At 40.1% G+C, this 23,565-nt stretch overlaps 1 protein-coding gene across 3 annotated transcripts in view; it reads right to left on the reverse strand.

Moving 5' to 3' along the window:
• Positions 1-4,830: 4,830 nt before the first annotated feature.
• BICD2 (BICD cargo adaptor 2) overlaps positions 4,831-23,565 on the reverse strand; it is a 100,012-nt gene continuing 81,277 nt past the window's right edge. The window contains exons 4-8 of one of the 3 annotated variants that reach the window (XM_063121269.1): positions 22,385-22,840; positions 18,769-19,788; positions 18,042-18,193; positions 10,511-10,676; positions 4,831-7,064 (exon numbers count right to left, since the gene is read on the reverse strand). In XM_063121269.1, coding sequence (XP_062977339.1) covers positions 7,059-7,064; positions 10,511-10,676; positions 18,042-18,193; positions 18,769-19,788; positions 22,385-22,840 — 1,800 coding nt within the window. In that variant the 3' untranslated portion in view covers positions 4,831-7,058. Of the gene's footprint in view, positions 10,677-18,041; positions 18,194-18,768; positions 19,789-22,384; positions 22,841-23,565 lie in introns of all 3 variants that reach the window. The other 2 variants (XM_063121268.1, XM_063121267.1) reach the window with 2 other exon arrangements.

A 23,565-nucleotide genomic window follows, 5' to 3' on the forward strand; every position in this document is an offset into this window, starting at 1 on the left:
GCTGCAAAATATTTGGGGCAGCATTAATACAAGCATAGCTTCCAAATCACGTGAGGCACTGGTTCCCCTCTATTCAGCCCTGGTTAGGCCTCATCTTGAGTACTGCGTCCAGTTCAGGGCACCACACTTCAAGGATGCAGACAAACAGGAGGGGGTTCAAAGGAGGGCAAGGAAGATGATCAGGGTTCTGGAAACAAAGCCCAATGAGAAGAGACTGAAAGAATTGGGCTCCCCCACACTAGAGGCATTCAAAATGCAGCTGGACAGCTATTTGTCAGGGATGCTTTAAGGTGGATTCTTGCATGGAGCAGGGGGTTGGACTCGATGGCCTTATAGGGCCTTTCCAACTCTACTATTCTATAATTCTTGTATTTACTAATTCCTATTCTCTCCTGCTAATCTCTTCCTAGACCTCCCTTCACCCAAAGGCGGTCTCTAACACTCTATTTGATCATTATCATTCTAGTTATTATGAGGAAACAGAACAGAGGAGTCTTATTAAACTTTATTCCAGGCAAAACTTGCAGTTGTACCCTAAGTTAGGATAACATGAAAGAAAATTACCTTAGGTCTTCACAGAAATAGAAAATGCGTACTCTGTTTCTAGATCTTGATCTCTCAGAAAATGGAGTTGCATTTGGTAGGTTTACTTCCATGTGTTTTGACTAATGCTTCTAATGTCCACGATATCTACCCATGATCAGTCAAGCTTCCCTCATTTTCAAAAATCACACCTTCCTTAATGGATGGCCTCTTATTATTTATTACATTTTTATACTGCCCAATAGCTGAAGCTCTCTGGGCAGTTCACAAAAATGTAGTAAAATTATTTACTTAAAAAAGTAAAATTATTATTTCTCATCTTGATTAATTATTGCATCAGTTTATTTAACCTGCTTTTCTCACCAAAGGATAAAAATTATAATTACTTTTTTTTCTGTAAAGGAACACTCAAAAGCTACGTTCTTTAGCTGCTGCTTGATGAATTTTCATTTGTACTTTCCATTAATTTCTTCCTTCATCTATGCTTCTGTTAGCTTTACTGCTATGAAGAAAAACTATCCTCTGTAGCAGTCACTTCAGAGAGAAATGGCATTAGGCATACTTGGAGCGATATTTAGAAAATGACTATCACTTATTTAAAAGTGTTGTAGAGACAATGAACAGAAAAATGGATTGATCAACCTTGATATACTAATTGTGTAGGCTCCGCTTTCAGACTTTCCCTCCAATACATGGACAATAGGGGAAGAGGCCAGAAGGCACAGACCTGCTCTATTCCTCACATGATGTTACTCACACGAGGGGATAAAGCCTGAATAAGGCTTGGGTACCAATGCTAAGAACACCATTTGCTGCTGCTTATTGGAGGAAAACAGCCCACAAATGTACCCACCACCCCAAAATAGCAATAACTTTGAACAGATTAGGGTCTCAGGCTGAAACCTAAAGCTAAAACTGGCTTCACAATTATTAAGAGGAAACCTTCTTCATTCCTTGAGTTTCAGATTATTTCTTTCTCTGAGAAATTCTAATTAGTAGCAGATCCATATGACTTCAATAGCCCTCTTCAGGTGTTCGGCCTAGAACAGAGGTGGGCAACTTGTGGTACTCCAGATGTTTTAGCCTACTACTCCCATCAGCAAGCATAGCCAATGGTGAGGGACGATGGAAGTCATAGGCCAAAACATCTGGAGCAGTTTTCCCAGTCGTGGTGACGCTTCTAAACATCTTAAACTGAATGTGGTTAAAATCCCACTTTAGAAATACACCCTCAATATGGAAGTGGAGCTAGCATGCACAGGGATGTTGAGGGCTGGGCTTGCATCCCCACTCTAAGCCCATATGTGATCACCTGAATGCATGATTAGGGCTATGATGATACATTGATACACTGGCCTACATTGTATATATGCATATTATCTATGCATAACATGTGTAAATGTTTTAAAAATGTGACATGACTGATTTCAGATGGTTGAGGTAAAACAATTGAAGTTGCCTAGTTTCATTTGTACAAAGAATATGCCGAAGAAGAACTTTGTGGCAGAGCCTAACTATGACTTTACCTTCTTCAGTATATATCACAGTAGCTGGGCACATCGTTTCTGGGTAGAAATGTTGTCCATAAAACATGGTTGCTTTAATTCTAGGTAGGGAAGTGTTGAGCTTATGTTAACAAACCCAATTCTATTTTCATGTCCTGCTAGGCAACAGAAGGCATCAGTGCTGCCATCTTTCTTTTCAGGGTGTGATATAGAAAAATTCTATATTTTCCACTCTATCCATTCCACAATGTGATTTGCCAAGGAAGCAAATAATTCCAACACTTTCTGAAGTTAACGAAACAATGAGAAAACTCAACAGCTTGAAGGATGTCAACTAATTTTTGAAAACCAGCTCTCCCCAATCAGCTGCCCACCCCCTGCAAGTGTTACGAAAAGCATCTGGTAGGGACCAGGTTTTTGGGAGGCGGTCATAAATTCTATTCTATTCTCATAACAAAAGGTTACACCACAATCAAATCATTTTTGGGATGTCAAGAACCTCAGTACAGCTGGGCATCAAGCACTCAGTATTAAATTGTTGATTGTTCATGACAGGTGGGAGTAAGTGTTACATTAGTAGAAGATTCCTTTTCCTCAGATTAAGTAGAGTAACATCTGTCATCCTGCAGCTTCCACCATTTCCTAAAGTTGCAAGCTTTCCCCATGAGAACCAAACGGGCAACTACATGGAACTCTTAGCGATGACTGGATCAGAAGTGTGTGGAATACTTTGCTTTGTGTAAAACATACACAACTAATTAGACATAAGGAAGAGAAAGGAAGGAAAAATCTGTACCAAGATATTGTTTTTGATTCATTGGAGAACAATATGGACTAAATATTTATCTGAATGAATTATTTTATTTACATTGATTGAGATTTGATATACCTAATCTATCATTGGCCTATTGCAGCCTTGTCCAATCTGGTGCCCTCCAGATGTTTTGAACTACAACTTCCAGCATTCCTGAACACTGGATATACTGTGGACATACTGGATGGAGGCTTATGGGAGTTCAAGTCCAAAACATCTGGAGAGCACCAGGTTGGGCAAGGCTAGATTATAATATTGCAGCATAAATAAATACCAGTGAGGGAGGAAGCGGCGGCCAGGCATCTCTCCACCGTGCCTGGGTCCAGCTCCAGCTCAGAGCCCCCTCCCTCCTGCTACCAACTGTCTCTGCAGAGGCCACCAGTGAGGGAGGAAGCAGCAGCCAGGCACCTCTCCATCGTGCCTGGGTCCAGCTCCAACTGAGAGCCCCCCCTCCCTCCTGCTACCAACTGTCTCTGCAGAGGCCACCAGTGAGGGAGGAAGCGGCGGCCAGGCACCTCTCCACCGTGCCTGGGTCCAACTCCAGCTGAGAGCCCCCTCCCTCCTGCTACCAACTGTCTCTGCAGAGGCCACCAGTGAGGGAGGAAGCAGCAGCCAGGCACCTCTCCACCGTGCCTGGGTCCAGCTCCAGCTGAGAGCCCCCTCCCTCCTGCTGTCACCTGTAACTGCTGAACTTTCCAACTAAGATTGTAGTGCCTGAATTTGCTTTCCTTTTCCCCCTCCTCCTCCTCCCTCCCAATCCCCTTTCCTTTTGTGTCATGTCTTTTAGATTGTAAGCCTGTGGGCAGGGACTGTCAAGAAATACTTTTGTAAGCCGCCATGAGAGCCTTTTTTGGCTGAATGGCGGCATAAAAATCCTTAAATAAATAAATAAAATAAATAATAAATAAATAAATGGGTTGGGAATAAAATGATAGCCCTTTTTCCTGCTTCATACATTAAAAAGAGGGGCTATTTTTTCCATAACTTATATAGGACCATTAATAAAAGTCAGTAGAAGGAAAAATACCACTGTTGTTATGCTTGGCAACATATTCGGGATATTTTTATTGGTGTGTGTGTGCATTTTATACCATATACCACTCAATCCAGCCAGTTAAATCCTTCCTATGTCTCATTGGGAGAGTGTATTGGATTCTGAAGAATGGCGAAGAGTCTGGTGTGAACTGATGCAGCATCCTGTATGCTGTTTGTAGAGCACAGAGACCTGTGAAACCCTGTATATTAGGCATTTTACTGTGTCCATGCTAGAAGTAGATTTCTTCTTTGCACATAGCACAGATGGAATATGGGAGCAGAGAGCGAGATCAAGGCTCTTTGGCCTCATCATTTTGAGATAAGGAAATTGTTTCACTCTCCCATGAGGAAGTGATGGAGAGCCCCACCCCGGTTCTCTTGAGGGGAGTGATTTGCTTCCCAGCTTGTGTTTCTCCTGACAGTTTCTGGAACTGAGGACACCTATAAAATCCAGCAGGCTGGTTTGCTCTTTGTTCTCACTTTGGGAGGAGGAAGGGAGTCCACCTGTCCAGGGACTGCGGGTCCTTGGGATGACCCCTCTTTGCACCCAGGAAACCAGTCCAGCACCCATTGAAGGGATTGTGATCTACCAATTGAGGGGCATATGTAAGCTTTCTGTTGCATTCATTCTTTTATTCTGCACATCCATATTACAACGGTGCATTCAATGAACTGAATGTCATTATTTTACACATTCTTTTCATCTTGGTAACCCCAGAATCTGTTTTGACTTGGCCCTGAGTGGATCAGGCCTCCAGATTAAAACATGCTGAAATCATTCCCATTGAAAATAAAGGGATGTAACTTTGGTTGGATCATGGTTATATTATGTAAAACCATCCTGAAGAGGGAACAAAACATGTTTTGTATGTTAAGACTTGGAACGCTTTAGCAAAGAAAAGTAACATAATTCAGAAACAAACAGCCAGAATGTCTTCTTTCTCCTTTATTGATACTGCCAATGTGACTACCTTTACGCAGGTAGATTGCTTTCCTACACAACATGCGCTCTTTTTGGATTGATTTAGAATTAACATTTTTGTCCTCTACACCTCCTAAAATTATTAATTTAACAGAATAGTTGTACCTTAATCAATTTCCACTTATTCCTTTTACGCAATTACATTAACTTCTTTTTTCCAGGTCTGTGTAAAGGTTACTTGGCAAGAGTACATGCATATGACAATAAAATGGGAGACCAATCCACCACTAAAAGGTAATGCACATAAAAACATAATACAGTACTTTGACATTTCAAATAAATACCCACATAGAGATGTAATTTTAAATGTAATCACTTATGAATCAATACTGAACCAAAAAGATGAAAATATAAGTCCCCACCTTCTAGGAATAATAAAAGTTTCTTCCAGCAAACAGAAAGCCTTTCCCCATGACATTATTATTACAATTTCCACTCTCTCTCTCTCCTTTTTTTTTTTTAATAAAGAGGAAGGTGGTTTCTCCTCCCCCAGAAGTACCAAATTTAATAATTCAAAGTTAGCCTCAACAAATAGCACCAAGCAGGTGCATCTTGTTGATGCACATCTCAGTTTCTGTTTCCTGAAATCACAATGGATTAGATAAAACATGCAAGATAAAAATATTAAATGTCTTGGTTTTCTTTTTCACATTTGCAAACAATACTATGGTTAACTGGATCCACCACCATACAAAGCTACCAGAACACCAATATTCCCAAAACATCCTCTGTACTGCAACCACAAATGTGTTAATACATCTTGCTTATTATTTTGTTCCATAAAGTCCATTTTGGTTCACAAAGTGTATTCGGGTTTTGTTTTAACATTTGTTCATTTGTTTTTCTTCTATGCCCCTGAATTTGCATGATGGAGTATCATTGACTAACAGAATTTTTTACAATTTGCGCATATATCATCTCTATAGCAGGGTTTACCCATTAAAAAATGTGCGATAGGGGAGTTCACTTTTCACTTATTGCTCCACATCACTACTAGGTTTCAAAACCATGGTTCCTTTCTTCTTGGACAGACTAAGCTAGCCTAGGCTTCTCCCTTTAAAATTATGAAAGGCACTACTGGCAACAATTAAATGACAAAAAGGCGCTGAAATAGAACACCCTAGCACTGACAACTTTAGAATTTGTCTTTCTAAAATGTACCACAATTTGGCACAATAAAACAAAGTAGTAACAAAAACAATTCCAATTTGGAATTTAAGTGGTATAGTTGTATAAAATTCTGTTAACCAATCATACGCCATAAAAATTTCCTAAAACCCAGACATTCTGGAATTTATAGGTAACACTAATATTTATTTTCAAGTGCCTATAACTGTTTTAACCAGAGCAAGTCAAGTTTTCTTCTTGTTACATTGAACTATTCCTAAGAATAATAATACAATATGAAAAAAACCCCAGAATTTGAATACCCTGGATTTTTCAATTAACATGGCAGTCAAAAATCAGTAAATTAAAACAGATAAAGCTTAACATTTTATAATTAAAAAAGAAAGGGGGAAAAAGCTGCTGATGCACAGCACATATATAGTTTAGCAGAACTCCTGGTTTGTGTTGAAGCTCTTTTCTAAACACAGCGTAGAGCAAAACAATATAGTATAAACTCTGCCACAGGTGAATGGGAAAACATCAAGCACAAGCCCAAAATGGAGAGAGACTATTAGCATAAGTCACTGGATTTTTTCTTTAATATAAACTCTTCTACAAACAGAATAAAAAGACGTTAAAGTAAATATCAAAATATTAAAAGTGCACAGGTTTAAACAATCAGACCGTTGTTTGTTTTTTAAAAAAATGAATGCTCTATAATGAAATAAGGGGGGAAAAAAATACCCATCTGAACATTCCTAAGTAAGCCATAATAAACTACCATGGCAATTATTACATTATGAAGTAGGCTTCTTCAGCATTTGTAAGTTTTCTTCCTGCAGCAGCACTTAAAGGATAAAGCTTTATTTCTTTGTATCCAGACATAATATGCCGAAAAGGAGAAAAAACAAAAACAATGCAGTTTGCATATTGAAAATTAAGAAGAAAAAAAAGAGGTTCATTATCAGTGGTTTCCATTCTTTGTGCAACGGGCTACCACCACTTCTAACCATAACGACACAGGCTAAGATACGAAGTTGCCTTGTTGCAATGGCCTTCTCCAGGAACTACTCTACAGCTGAAAAGTGGAAAGTGAAAAACAAAAACATTAGAAATGAAGAAAAAAAAGGTCATTCTTCAATTCAAGAAAGGAAAACTTAAAACACACACAAAGGTGTGCTGCAAGAGGTCCATAACACATTAGTCAGCTGAGGGGCATCTGTTAGTCTTCTAAGGTAAAGAAGCCAATGTAGTTCATGTGTGCTTTTTAAGCATCTGAAACAATGCTCTGTTAGCAAAAGCTGTGCAGGAAGAAAAGTTCCTTACAAGTCCTGAAATCAAGCTATGCTGCTCAAGCAGAAGTAAACAGCAGTGAGAATGCAAGAGAAGTTATCAATGAAGCTGTAGCCTCTCCAGAAACATGCAGGTCAGTCAGTGTATCATGCCAGCCAATGCAGAGAAGAGTGAAATCATTCAAGAAAAGGTCCCGCTTGCAGAGGTAGGTGATGGCTTAGTAAGTTTTCCATGCTGTATCCCGACTCAATGAAAGCAATATGAGACACTGATATAGTTAGTTTTAGGAAGCTGATAACCCAACAGGTGCAAACCCACCCAAACATAATCCAAGTTGACACATGAACAAATCATCGCTGGGGATTAACTCAGGTTTCTCTTTCTACCAGAATTTTAAACCTATTGGACACATAGAACTGACACATGTAAAAGTGCAGCTGGGCTGCTCCAGTGCGCTACCCTCTAAACGCAGCTGTTGTGAATGTCCCAAACTTAAAATGGTGCAAGGGCTCACTGGACTGAAGACTTTTCTGATCATGGTAGCGATAACAATGGAAACTATCAGTAAGCCTGCTGAAAACTCTCAAGCTGGATATAACCTTTATTGAGCAATATGAACTGACACACTGGCCATCTCACAAGACTGAACCTCCGTATTTCATTTCAATTAACTTGAAAACTTGCCAATGCAATTGATTTCTTAAACATTTCCTTTTCCCTTGTGAGTATTCCGCGTTATAAGCACCACCAGAGAAAAAGATACATTTAGAACTGTGATTAACAGCTCCCCATCAACACGGAAGCAAAAATGATTGCTGCCTCCAATGGAGCAAAATAGCTTAGTGTTCTAAATGCCTGGTTATGTCCAAGACATTTTGTAAAAAAGAGCGGGAGAGGGGTTAGAAAGGCCTTTTGGATTATTGTGCATCAAAGAGGAGAAAAGCAGGGTTGAACATTGTTAAAAGGTGTTCTGCTTCTAAAAATCCAAACCTGCTAAATAGCAATATTAAAGCTCAAATTCAGGAGAATACAGTGTTTCCTGCAAATGCAGTAATAACGTGAGGCATACAGGCCCTGCCATTCTGATCCTAGGCAATCTATTTGAAATTTCCTCTCAGGTTTCCCAAATTTTCATTGATACATTAAACTGGACCACTGCTTATACATCAGCACATAGGACTTAAACTATCTAATTTCCAGATGACAGAACTTTTCTTTACAATCTCATTTTGCAGTTTGTTTTCATTTCTTATTTGTTTGCTTTTCCTCCTAATCTTTTGAGAGGTTCAAACACGAGTCGACTTGCCTTTGCTAGGAAAGCAGGCCTCACCCCTTTTATTACCTTACAGTAACATTGCTATATCTCCTAACTACTTTATAGGCAGAGCGGCAATACAGAGGAAGCAAACTGCTGATCTTCTAAAAAGAAATGTGAGATGAGGCAGTACAACACCAAGATTATTATTAGCATGGCTTTAGGGGGGAAAGAATTGTACCACTATCAGCAGACACAGCTGTGCAGTCCTGTATTACTTCTTAGTAATATTCTAAGCATACAAAGTTATTTGAAAAGAGTACAAAATGAACAGGGCTTTACATTAAAATAAAGTTTGAGGCTAGGCACTTTTGAATTCTTTTGTTTTTTGTTTTTTTAAAAAAATGTGCCTTATTGTGCTCCTTAAATTTACCACAATTTTAAAAGCAACATTTTTTTCCTCCAGTCTGGAATCATTACTTTTTCTATAGGCACCAATTATGAAGTACACTTTTAAAAAATTATCTGATGTATTGAAATTAAGTGGCTAAAAAGGCCCCTTAGAAGTTCAATAGCAGACGAGTATCTTTTTATAGATTAATACATATATCCTAACCTACCTCATAATTATTCGCAAGAATAAATGATTATTTAATTTCTGGTGCCTAGAATGTAGAGCCCTGTGAAATGTGTGCTTGCATAAGAAATGCAATTATTATTTTTTACTTAAACAAAACTCAGAGCTCTGCAATACTATCCTATTAAGCCTTAATACTGACAGTTAAGGAGAACTGGATTGCAACTTGACAATACTAGAACATACTATTAATTCTCTATACATATACTGTGCAGATATAGTAATAATGGACATGATCTCGATCACTTTAAAATCCCATTGATTGCAATGGAAGAGAGTTAAGCATTGTTTAACTTTCTCACTGAAATCAAGGAGATTAAAATGAGTTTAAATGGGCTAGATGAAGCCCAAGCATAATACATCTTCCTGGCATAGAAGCAACAACATGATACTACAGAAATCTTTGTAGTATATGGTAGCATTCCACAACATAACTGTTCTGAAGCATTGAGATCCTAATTTTGTTATTTGTTTTTTAGCATGAAGTTTTATTCCAGAACAGTATTGCATATCTCTTTCCTTTTTTTAAGTGTGCAATTTTCTGTAAATTAACCCTCAAGCCACAGAGGGAACCAGAGGGTTTCAAAAGGTATCCTTCCTACTAGGCTGGGCTGTCCCAGCTTTTACAGCTTATAAGAAAGCTTTTGGAACTAGGTAAGTGGTGATAATGACCGCAACCCACTGCCACAGCAGCTTGAATTTAGATTTGGTTCTGGTTTTAAACATCGTTTCTTAATACTCATACTATACACCTAATTTTAAGTGTTACATTTCACCACTTCTCCATCATATTAAAAAAGGAGATGCTTTTGCCAGTAAAGTTATCTCCATTACTTAAAGAATGCTCGTAACCCAGGGGAAAGGATCACATTTGTGCTATACAAGCTACAGTTAGTAACACCAGGTGTGATATACCTGGCATGCACCTTTAACACTTACCCATAAACAGCAAAACCAAAGTCACTCACTGTGGAAAAAGCTGATCGCTTTTCCACCATTAACTTGGTAACAGCATCCCCCTCCCCATGCCTGTGAATCAGTTACAGTTATGACCACTATAATACAGGCTGTATTACATGGTTTAACAACATACTAGTACAAATCCACTCATCACTGCAACATTAATATAGTGGGGATTTATGCTGACATTCAACAGCACAAACATCAGAAGCATATTTATGGCCTCCTATTTGCCTTCTTAATCACAATAGATCTTATATTTCTCACTGCAAAACACCTGGTTATTAAGAACGGACCCTTCAGACCTGTCTCCACACGATCGTATATGACTTACGCTGGGGTTACTACTCTTGGGTTTGGAAGCAGATTTTGTGCGCACCCTTTTGGACTGCTCGTGGTCCAGCTCAAGATGCTCAAGGCGCTGGGTCAAAGCCAACTTTTGCTGAATGGCCATACGAAGCAATGAGTTCAGCGTCTTCTTCTCATCTTCAGCTGCAGCAAGCTGGCGTTGCATTTCATCCAACTGGGTGACATATTCATCACACCTGCAATGAAAAAAGCCGGGTTTTTTTTAATGCAACAGAGTTTTGACTACTGGCATCCAAGAGCTGGTTCACATATTACTTTTATTCAATTCTAAAACTCACAAGATCAATCTGCTCGCATGAGCATCAAAACTCATATGTCAAGAGAGTGCACTGATCTCATCTGCAGCAGCTTCTGGGGTCTCTGAAGGGGCAAAACCGATCTCGCTATAATTGAGAGCCATGAGTTCTTGGGTTACATATTATACTGATTGTGCAAGTATATAGCCTGCAAGACCTACAGAAGTAGTCAAAACTAATCAGCTCCAAGACTGATATGTCCATCTGGCTTAAGGAGATGTACGCTTTTCATAGGGGGCATAATTTTGAGTTGAACAGTCTTAAATAACACCTGTATGCCACTCTTTCTAATGTTTCAATCCATTGCATTATAGGGAGTGTGGTTTTAACTTTCCAGTGTTGTAGAATGATTCTTTTGGGGGTCAAAAAGGTGTGAAAAATCCATTTATGTTGATCATGTGTTATTTTCCCAGAAGCCGGTACGTAGTTTAAGATGACATGTACATCCAAAAATATGAAAGAGGTTTCGAATACAAAATTTATGGGTCTGATAATTTCCTCCCAAAAGGCAATGATTATTGGACATTTCCAGAACATATGAACAAAAGAAGCATTAGCTGTGTGACACTTCCAACGATTAGTAGATTTGGACAAACCTTTATTAAACAGATGCTGTGGCATCCAATATACCCAAAACAGTAATGTGTAATATATGCTACTTTTCTTTTTGCATTGGAGTGGGCTTTCAGCAGATGAACCTCATACTCATAGACATACACATACACACACAAAGGAACTGAATCTTGTCAGGAATGTTGTGAGATAAGCACCCCTCTAACCATGAAGTCCCCCATTCATTTTATGTGAGGTAGTTCAGCTGAGAAAGTGGCTGGGCTTTGATTCACACATAATGGGGGACAGCGGAAATGATTTCCCACTCCTCATTCCTCCCTCCTTGTCTTTTGTGGCTAGACCTGAGGCAGCCGCAGATGACTTTCTTCTTCCCAATACCTCTGTCTGTTGCCCCTGATGTGTATGTTGGGGACAAGGCCCAGAGGCATTGAGATTAAGGAAGTTAGGGGTTGCCGCCTCACATCCAACTCTGGGCTAAGCAGGAGTTTCTCCCTCTGCACTCAAGCCATTTCCTATTTTGTTTCTTTTTTCATTTAGAATTTGTGATATTTGAAACTGAGTCTTTTGAAGTATGTAGTTGTATATGTCTATTTTTAAAATTGTTTTTAAAATTATTTTACAGTTTTTATTTTGTTTAATAATTCACAACAAAAATTGATTTTAAAAAAAAGGAGGCACGATTTCTGCATTGTTACATTGCTCTTACTTACAGGGTATATGCCATGGAACCGTACGTGCCAACTACCAGGGTCATTTGCGCATCCCACAGATTGACCAGGGAAGCCAACCATATCAGCCAGAAAAAGCTTTCAGTGTCTTCCTTATGGATGTGAAAGAGGAGGAGAGGGGTACTTTCTGGGAAGTCTACTGTAGTTGCTATTCATATATTTAGATTTTGAAATTGTACTGACTTGTCATCTGAACTAAGAATCCTGGCCTGTCACTCCAAAACAAACCTCATCTGTAATTCTGGCTTGTTTTTGTTATTCAAAAGGTGGACAAAGTAAAGGAATAGCAATTAAAACAGCACATATAGTCCTATTTGTGACTCTAAGAGTTCTGCATTGGATCATATACCAATACAGTATATCTTGCTTACAGAACTGGGTGCACAAACAGCTGATTCCATCTTTGCTCTGATTGTAGCCTTATGGAGAAACACCCCTTTCATTTTTAGATAAGAGTACCATGTTTAATATTGCATCTTTTGAAACCTCTGCTGTTTTAAGATTAAATTACCTCTCTGGCACCATCAGCAGCCAGCCTGATTATCATGTAGAGAGTATATGTGCTGATCTCCTAGTCCCAGGATTCCTGCTTGGAAAGTGTCATGCCAAGCAGGGTGTCACAGGGAGTTAGGGGATGCAACAGATTAAATCAGGGTAGGCAGGCTTTTGGGCCCGTGGGCACATTTGGTAATCCGAGAAACTGTCCTGAGCACCACCATAAAACGGGCACACTGCAGATGAAAGCATTGGCCAGAAGCCACCTGCTATCTACATTTCCCAAGAATGTCTCTGAGCCCCACATATGGCCCAGAGGCTTTAATGGGAAAAGAAAATGGGTGTAGCTAGAGGCCCTCACTTTGATTTGAAGTGATACCAGCTGCCAGTGAGAAATTTTGTTTTTTTAAAAGACACAGAAGGGTAGGGCACCTTGGTGAATGGCAAAGAAAGTGTCCGAGAGCACTCTGCTGCTCCCAGGTGCCAAGCTGCCTATGTTTGGATAAATTATAGATAATTTGCAAGTCTGCATCTCACTTTTTCTTTCATCCAGACCTACCTGCTTTCCATCTTAAGGGGCAAAAGTGCATCTTGCAACACTGGTTAAACTTTGTTGACCTTTGTTTCACCCCTGACTGATAGCCTAAAGGCCATGCCACCGTGCAGATTTCACAGACATAGTCCTATAAATGTACAACCTAGTTTTCATTAAGCATCTTCAGTCTGGAGTTCGAAGAAGCTATACTCCCTGGTTTCCAGCCACATCTTCTGCCAGAATGGCAGACAGAGGCATGTGATTTCTGAATCAACTATCGCCTCTTCCTAGGGTTCCTGATATCGTGCAAGTTATGACCTACCTGCCTGTTTTAAGAGCATTAAATACTTGAACCAACATTTTCTCTCTTTGTCTATGTTCTGTGTGTTTTGTTAACAGAGATCCACAATTAATGGCCTTGTTGGCCACAGTCAAGACAAAAATTGTAGACAGTCTGCCTCCCCCATCTTCACTCCCCCTAGTTCCATCTGGGCCTTTGAGTGCTGCTGCCTGAAGGCACCACATGCACCTTCAGGAGCAGCATCCCACACTCCCCCAGGATCTTCCACCAGAAAAGTGGGTGGGAAGTGTGCATTGCTGGGTCCTGCAGCTTCAAAATCAGGAGGAAGGTTGGCCATTTGTTACCCTCAGAAATGGGCAGTGACACACCTACTGTGGTAAGCAGTTTTCTTGAAGCCCTGTTTGTTAGTAAACCTAACTTTGGGGCTATTATATGGATGTGTTCTAATCTGTGTGGATTCTAAATAATCCTGCCCTGTCCAGCATTATTGCCTTGGTTCTCTCAGCCAAGCAATGGCAAATTCTATCGACAATTCTATAGACAACCTAGAGTTGGGCTGATAGAGGTTGGAAGTTGGCAGAGTTCTTACTTAGGATGACAGTAGTTGATGGTAGTAACTGCTTCTTTGGATGTTTCAGAAAGGATCTGGTCTCAGTGGTGAAGCTGGAGAAATACCCAATCTAATTTGGTTTACCAAATGACTCTGTAAAATGCCTGGGTAATGAGAGGGGTAGGAATTCTCCAACGGATTGAAGGACATCACAAAGGGACAGAAGTAGTCTCCTCCATAGAACCTGGAAAAGATCCCCACCCTTTCTTCCCTTCCCTTTGCTCTTTCTGTTAACTTTGATGTGCATCTTAACCTATTTTCATTAATGCCACCCTACATAGCTATGGGAAAATCTTCTGTCATTGGACAGAGTTGATTTGGGCAAGTTATTTCCCTTCACCCTGTCTTCACCAAACTGTAGAAGTGAAATTCTTCATCTACCCTCTAGAAGGTCTATTGTTCAGAATTCCAGTCCATTTTCCTCACAGTGGATTGCCTTTAGCCTACTAAATGTATTAGGTAGATCACTTCCCTTTTTTTTTTAAGGACTGTCTGGAATTCTGTATTTTCCTTATGTTTCTCTGAATCCCTCTCCCAAATAAGCTGCTGTAAGCCAAATAAACTGTTGTTGTAAGCTGCCATGTGAGGGCCTCTGCCCTGAATGGCAGCAAAGAAATCATCTTCATCTTCATCTTCATCATCTTATTTTAGAAATCTGCTTTGACTGGTGAATTGTTCAGGACTTTAGCTCAAGTGCCTGGCTTCCCCTCCCACTGCTAAAAGGGGTGGACACGGAAGGAGGGAGTCTGAATGAGTCTTTGTCCAATGGAGATTGGAAAGGTTGGCCATCTCCCACAGAATCCTCCAACCCTGCCAAGGAGCTTAACCTGGCTGGGGAAACATGGATGTGATGTGAAGGAGTTCTAGCAAGAGACCCATGTTTAATGAGGAACAGGTCCCACCTTTCCTCCAAGGAGCCCAAGGTGGCACACATGATGCTCCTCCCCCCCCCCCCATTTTACCCTCACAATAACCCTGGGAGGTAGATTAGGCTGATCAACTTGCATCACATTATGTGTTATTCTACACTAGAAACAGAACCATAGCAAAATCCGAAAATTTACGCATAAGTGGAAAAATACCTTAGTAGTGGTGGGAATTCAAGCTACAAACCAGATCAAGGAAAAGGGAGGCAGAAGACCTGCGACTACACAGCACAAAGTCCCACACACATTCAATATTACGGTCATGGGAGCTGTGAATTTCTGTTTCTGATTTGCTCTATCAACTATTCCTCTTAGCACGAGGGCTAGATAACCCTGCACTAAATAGCAATTATTCTTTAACCAGAAATTCTACCCGCTATTTAAAAAAAATAAATCTATCAGCTGTCAATTCCAAAGACAAAACAAGTTAATGCAGCCATGTATTTAACAACTTGCTGGGTTGCCAGAGGCAACCAGGAATACCAGGAGAATGACTGGGGTGGAAGGGGGTGGGGAATGGCCCTCCTCCACCACCAGCCTGCATGGTCTCTCTGCTAGCTGTGGAGGAAGACAAGCTCTTTTCTCCATCACCAGCAAGGAAATGTAGCAGGCTACTGGACAAAGTCTGTCTTTTCTCCACCAGCCACTTGGCAGAAGGCTTTAGCTTACTAGTTTGCTGAAAGGCTAGTAACCCTTACCAAGCTATTAAAAAACCTCAATCAGGCTAGTAACTTTTCTGACACATTTTTACTCGGAATTGAGAGCTGCAGGGTGTGGATAGGGCACTGTATTGCTAAGAATGCAGTGCTACAAGGTTCTGAATGCATTCCAGACATTCATGTTCTATTCCTGAGTGCAGCAAGAGAAAAAAATGTTCCAGGTTTACCTCAACAATTCAGCTAGCAAAGCTGCATGAGGAAAACAAAGACCGACACGCCAGGAAACAAAACCTTCCCCCTTGCAACAGAAATGTGCTCTAAAAACCAACACTTTACATTTTATACTCAAACAAAAGCACAGTATAGACATGCAACAATAGGGACATTTGATTTTCAAGAACTACTAATTTTTGGACTGAAAGTAAAAAAAAGCCACCACAATTTAAGAATCAACACGGATGAAATCCTAATAATTCAGGCCGAACTAGTTGAAACAAAAATGTTAGCTTCTGGAATTTGACTTTTCTATTTCAGCATTAAAAGTTTTGATTCTGTGAGGCTGACACAAACTCAGATTCAAGAATTGGTTGTACATGAAACACTGTGTGCTGTTATGGTCACTGCACCTCAAAAAGGATATTGCGGAGCTGGAAAAGATACTGCAGAACACAAGTAGGTGGGTGCTATTGCACTCATGTCCTACTTAATGGGTTTTGCATGGGCAGCTGCTTGGCCACTGCATGAAACACGATACAGGACTAAATAGAGCTTTAGTTTGATCCAGCAGGGCTCTTACATTGTCAGACTGATTGTGAAAAACCAATCTAGCCTTTAAAAAGAATTTATGTAGCATCTGTTAAAACAGGGGTGGAGAAAGTGTGGGCCCCACCTGATGTTTTTTAAGACTACAACTCCCATGATCTCTCACTGTTGGGTATGTAGCTAGTGCTGATGAGAGCTGCAGACCAACAACATCTGGAGGACCACGTATTCTCCGCGCTATATTAAAGAGTCACAAAAAGATAAAAAAGAGCACTCTGTAGGTTGCATTTTAGTTTTTCCAAAGTATTCATAATGACCACATAGTCATTCTTCAAATTTCCCTGAAGACTGCCACCTTTCCTGTTTTAACTAGAGGTGTGTTCTAATCCTTTCTTGAAATATGACAAACTAAAGAGAGGGCAGCAGAGCAGGGCTTCTACATATATGCTACAACCTTATTCTATGAAATGCTGTCAAGATGAACCACAGCCCCACGGAAGAACTTTCCATGCCAGAATGAGAAAAAGATGCAAGCCATGCCCTTCAAGGTTCATTCAGCTCTCTCCCCACCCGCATGTGGCTTGTGAAAATTATGTGAGTCAGACATACAGACTATCAAGCTATATCAAATGGTTGTCATAACCAACATCTGTCTGGTCCCTTTGGCATTTGGCAATATATTCCTGTCATTGGTTTCTCCCATCCCAGGTGTCACGTTAGCTCTTATTGTTCCTACCTATTGCAAATTACATTTCCAGAATAATTTCTTCACAGCAGCTTCCTCAAAGATTTTTCAGCTGAAACGCATATGCCAAAATGTTCTTCCCTGTTCCCAGAATACTTGTCCTCAGCAATTTTGATTTTAAAAAGGAAACATGTGATAGATGATGATTTACAAGTTGCAGGTAAAACACACGCCACCTTTTATGGCATGTAATATTTAACTGTGTCCTCCAGCAACATCACATCTATGAATACGAGAAACAAACATTGTGGTACAGTGATTGAACTATTAAACTGAATGGTAAGGCAGGTACAAGTCTGTTCATATCTTCACACTTGCCACTATTACCAAATTTTGCCTGTGATTAATCACTGTTGAATTACAGCCTCACCTTTATAATGCTCTTAATTCTCATTTTATAGTTTCATAAACCCAAGTCATACCCATTGCCATTAATGATGCCTTTCTGCTTTGATGATGATGATGATGGTGTGTGTGTGTGTGTGTGTGTGTCTGTGAGTGAGAGAGAGAGAGAATGAGAATGAGAATACAGGTAGTTAAAGAGAATGTCTTATATTTTTCTGTGAACCAGAAAAAAAAGGATGTCACTATGGAAAATAATCTCTCTCTCTCTCTCTCTCTCTCTCTCTCACACACACACACACACACACACACCACTTATCAAGTAAGCTCCATGTACATTAATGGTGCTATATAAATAAATAATAATAATAATAATAATAATAATAATAATAATAATAATAATTAATTTATATTTCCAAAAGTTGATACTGTAGCAAGTAAGTTCTGTTTCTTTCTTCTGAAACCATATTGTGAACCGCCCAGAGAGCTTCGGCTATTGGGCGGTATAGAAATGTAATAAATAAATAAATAAATAAATAACATTGTATAGAATTGTCAGTGTATTTTACCTGGTAGCAAACATGGCCCTCAGGGAAGAGAAGGTAGCAGCATCTTCTTTTAAAGCCTTCAGTTCATTTCGCAGCTTCATCATCGTCTCTGTAACCATAGCCTTTTCATTTTCATACTTGCTTTTCAAGTTGGCAAGGGCAACCTCTGCCGTCTTATCGTTCACAAGAAGAACAAAAGAAAATGTTCACAGTTAATGGAACTTTTCATGAAATAGTTGGGTAAAGAGGGATTTAATCTGTTTACATATCAAAACAATGACTTGGCAATAGAGTCAATTCCATGGGACAATTAAATAAATCACATAATTGCGTTTGAGAATATTCTTCCCATATATCTACATAAATCTAAGTAAGAAACAAAAAGGTTAAGCACTAGGCATCCTAGAACCACTCAGCTTTTGTCATGAAACTCTGAAGCTTAATCAGGAGTTCAAAACAGAGTGTGGGCTCTCCCACACTAGAGGCATTCAAGAGGCATCTGGACAACCATCTGTCAGGGATGCTTTAGGGTGGATTCCTGCATTGAGCAGGGGGTTGGACTCGATGGCCTTGTAGGCCCCTTCCAACTCTGCTATTCTATGTTTCTATGACTACAGTAATAGTTTGCTTCAGATTAATGCCTACTGAATCATCAAGGAATCCCTTTTGTTTAACAATGCAAGACCAGTGTAAAATTACAGCTCTCTCTTATTCACACACACATACACACACACACACACAGGCCCACCTGTTTATTGGCCTTTAATACAGTCCTGAGAGTGGCTATCTGCTCCCTTTTGGTGCTTAGCAGAGACTTCAGCTTCAAGATTTCCTCCATAAGAGCCTCTTTGTCTTTGTCCACTACTGGCCCAAGTTCTTGGGTAGTCACTCGCTGCCGAGACAGCTCTGTTGTTCTGTCTACAGCTGCCTGCAGATGCTTGATCTGGTCGCGGATTATGGCAATCAGGTTGTAAATGTTCATGGGTTCTTTCCGGGGATCAGATACTGGTGACGGGAGAGATGAAACTGGTGAAGGACTACTGTCACCACTCCCATTCTCTGATTTTCCTAAGTCTATAGACAACAAGCCTTTAGAGAGCAGGATTGGCGATCTGCGGCCTTTACCCTCTGGACTGGTGCGTCCTCCTTTGCCCTCTTTGTAGTAATCCAGCATCACCCTGTTTGGAGTTTCATTGTTGCACATACAGACATGATGGTACAAGTTGGCTAACTCCTCGCTGAAGGTGACCAGTTCATCCTGGGCTACGCTAAGGCTGCCTTGCGTTTCCCCGGCAACATCACTGACTTTCTTGAGTTCCTTCTCCAATCTGACTACTTGTTCCCTATCTTGCCTACTAGATTTTTCCAAGGAGGTGATCTTTTCTGTCAGAGCTTGAGTCTCTGTTTCATACCTGTTCTTCTCGTCTTCATACTTCGAGTCACACTCTTCATATTTGGCCTTAAGGCCTTTAAGCTCTTCTTTTAAGTCGCTGATCTCTGCCACAGCCACTTTATACTTGCATTCCAGAATCTCTGGGCCATTGATGTCAACCTCATAATAATCTCCATCTTCATGACTGTCTCGTTCCTTTTCATTGTCAAGTGCAGACTGACGTTCCTTGCTGACCTGGAGCTTTTTCATGGCATTGAGGTTCTCTGTGAGTCTTCCAACTTTCTCATGCTGCTCAGAAAGTGCCCCCCGGGTGTTCTCCAGTTGCTTTTGAGACTCTTGGAGTGTAGACAACAAATTCATTTTTTCCCTTTCCATCTATAATGAGTAAAAATTAATGTTGACCTTTCTGAATGTACATCTGATTTAACAGCTGACATAAAGGGTCCATAGGTTATCAGTAGAGCACAGTAGTTAAAGGATCTCACATAACATGGGCAAAGGAGACAGATATCTGCCTAAAACTATGATCAGCTAATTCCAGAGAAGTACTGGCATACTGTAGGTTGACCATTGGTCTGACTGGGTATAATTCACATTATTTTTTTCAGCTAGTTGTGTTCTGCATTGACACATGGCCAAAGAGATCAGCTGCTATTATTCTTAGCAAAGCTCAGACCTGGGGCTATAAGTGCATTCACAAAATGTTGATGACTAAGGTATCATGTAATTCACATTAATTTTTGCAGGTAGCTATGTTTTCCATAGATGATGGATCCATAGCTGGCTGCAAAACATAATGCAAACTGCATTAAACTCTGGTCATTGATTCTTCAGACTCAATTCCAGCCTCAGGCTTCTCTAGGATGAGCAACTTCTGGCTCTCCAGATATTTTAACCTACTATTCCCATCATCCTTCACCATTGGCTATGCTGGCTAGAGCTGATGGAAACTGTGAGCCAAAATATATGGAGGGCAACAAGTTGCCCATCCTTAGTCTATGCCTATCTAAGAGTAGCACCTAGGCAGCACCCTATAAGTCCTAAAGGAAAAGAGTGAATGGGTCAAAACAAGCTTGAACACTTACACGCACTATTTATGGAAACAGAAATAAGAAGTCTCTTTAGAAAGTAAGCTCTATGCCCATATACACTGACTCCTCAAATATTTCTGTGCTTTGCTCATCTAGTTTAAACCAACCTACAACAATACAATTGAGGTCAGAAGAAAATCTATTGTCCATTACAGTGCCCAAGAAATTTGTGTTCTAAAAATAAGTTAATAATGCTGCCCTAAACTACCAGCTCCATATTTAAATACACACACACATAAAACAAACATTAAAGTACTATCCTCACTGTAGCCTGAAAAATGTTGTGGATCTGTTCAGACAACATGCTAAGCAATGGTTAGGCAGCAAATAGTTAGGCAGTATGTTTAAGCTGTGATTATGCTAAGTCATGGTTCACATGGCACACTAACCCATAATGTTTAGCTCAAAAGGCTTAACCACCATGGCTTTGCATGTTATCTGAACAGGGCCTCTATGGTTTTATAGAGCTGGTTTCTAAATTATTTATGAAGGGGACCCACCAATGGAACTGTGTTTTGTTGAGTGCAAAAAAGAGGGGGGGGGGAGAAGAAAAAGCTAAATATGTGTCACTCATCCTTTTTATGACTAAGACAACCTCATTGATCTGCTTCTTACATAATGACAATTCATGGGTTATTTAACCCATGAATTGTCAGAGCTGCATGTGAGTACCCTGCCTCCTGCCCACTCACCACTTTTATTTTGCATCCACTCTGGGAAACAACCCAGGAACACCCCAGTCGTTAGTTGTGATGTTAGAACCCAACACTCTGGATTGCTGAGGGTTACATAATCCAAAATTTTAATCCATGGTTTGCTGTTGTGTTAAAACTCTGGAGCACAACTAACATCCCAGGAATGGAGTACTCCTGAGTTGTTTCCCAAAGTGGAAGTGGTGAGCAGGTGGAATGCAGTGTGCTCACTCACATACGACCCCAACACTTCATAAGTTAAACAGTTATGAATTGTTGTGGCATGCAAACTGGCCCTTTAGGTCCATTCACAGAGTTCCTCATACAAATATGTACAGAATTATCCCCCTTTCTATTCCATCAGCATATACCCAATTAAAATATGCAAAAGCACATGTTCATGTGCTGAAATTTAAGAACATTTTCTTTCCTTAAAATAGTACTTTAAGAACAGAAAAAGTCAAATCAGAAGAGAAATAATCAATTTTACATGCATACGTTGCTGTACAAGTTCAATATCTGACAAAATTTGACATCACTGCTGTCCATGGGATTCTACAGAACTTGGGACAAAAACAGGACTTCAAATTTTAACAGGTTATTTAAACTTTGTTGTGACTGAAACAATGCTTTGACCCAATTCAGACGACACTTTAAGCCATGGTGGTTAAGCATTCTGAGCTAAACATTATGGCTTAGCATGTCGTGTGAACCATTCCTAACCATGGTGGCTACATAACCACGGTTTAAACACACTCACTAACCATTTGCTGCAAAAGGGTTAGCAGCCGAATCATGGCTTAGTGTGTTGTCTGAATAGGCCCTTTGTGTAAAGAAGTCTATAAAATGTGAGGGGACGTCAGCTCACATGGCAAAGGCAGTGCCCAAGAATGGTCTAGCACTCAAAGGAAATTACTAAAATTAATTCCCTCTCTTACATCCACCTTTTTTGGGAACTCAGCATGTCAATTTGTTTATAACTTGGTATCTTTGTCATTTCTAATACAGAGTGAATGTTACAAATTTGCCTGAGACAACTATTGCAAAGATAAATTCAAATTCGTATTGCTATATCACTGTAGCAATAAAAAGCTCCCTGTAACAAAACAGAATCCAAAAGTAGCACAGATCTTGCTAAACTCTTAATTTCAGGACACTAATGTAAACATATGGGTAACAAACATTTACCTGCATAAGCTGCTGTTTCAGCTTCTGAATTTCAGATATATTCAGCTCACTTAAGAGATCAGATACAAGACTAGGGGCTGGAGGGAAGCTCTCATTTTTCTTGGGTGTGTTGGATGCTTTATTATTGCCATTGTTGATTTTACTCAGGCAGTTCTGTTCAAAGCCATTCACGATTTCATCATTATTGGGCTCTGTGGTTTCATCACTGAACTTCAGTCCATCCAAAGAGATGTTCAAATGGCTGGTATACATGGAATCATTGATGTTCATATAATGAGACAGCTCCTTCCGGAGGTTATTCTTCTGTTCACGTTCTGTCTTCAGGGTTTCTAAGGCCTCCTCAAGCTGGCGTTCAGATATCTCTTTTAACCTAATGGCATCTTCTAGCTGGCTGTTGAGGAATTCAGTAACTTCTTCAAGCCTCTTGATTTCATGTTTCAGCCCTTCAAATTCCACCTACGACATAAAAAGTGTCACTAAAATGCCCAATGGGAAAAGGTTAAAGAGAAAGTAGTAAAATGTTCCAAAATTACCTGTAAATATGAGACCAAGAAAGTCAAGAGTTGTTCATAGGTTACCACAAAGATAACAATATATTTTACAGGAAAAGGTTGTTACCTCACCTTTACCTTCCTCTTAAAACACTGTACTCTTAATTATGACCTGTCTTACCTAACCTAAGATCTCTCTATCAGAATTATTTTAGATTAACTTGTTATAGACATGTCACTTTTGAACATGGATATTGTCAGGGCCCTGCAGAGACCGTTGAAGTGGATTCAGTCAGAGGACGAAGGGAGGAACCCAAGCTTTAAGGAGCTCAAGGAGACAAGAGACAGGAAAAATGTTCCCAAGGACAGTCTAATCAGTTAAATTAAAGCCCAACGATAACTTCTCATTCTGTGGGAATTCAGCAACTCTAGCAGGGAGGGGGAGGTAAGCATTGCAGATCCATGGATCAGTTGTAAAGCCAAGAGGCAGGAGCAGCATAAGGAAGTAAGGCGTTCTATCAGGTTCGCCCATCATAGGATATCTCTAAGGGAAGAACCTCCCTGGGGGCAGGACTGAGAAAGCCTTTCAGGGCCTGTGCTGTAGACTAGTGTCAGAATGGCCACAACTGTCTCTTCTACTACAGTGCACCCTTAAAAGAGGTCTTTAGATAGGCTATTAGAGTTGTGTCA

Source organism: Elgaria multicarinata, chromosome 3 (assembly GCF_023053635.1).
Source record: "Elgaria multicarinata webbii isolate HBS135686 ecotype San Diego chromosome 3, rElgMul1.1.pri, whole genome shotgun sequence".
Lineage (NCBI taxonomy): Eukaryota > Metazoa > Chordata > Lepidosauria > Squamata > Anguidae > Elgaria > Elgaria multicarinata.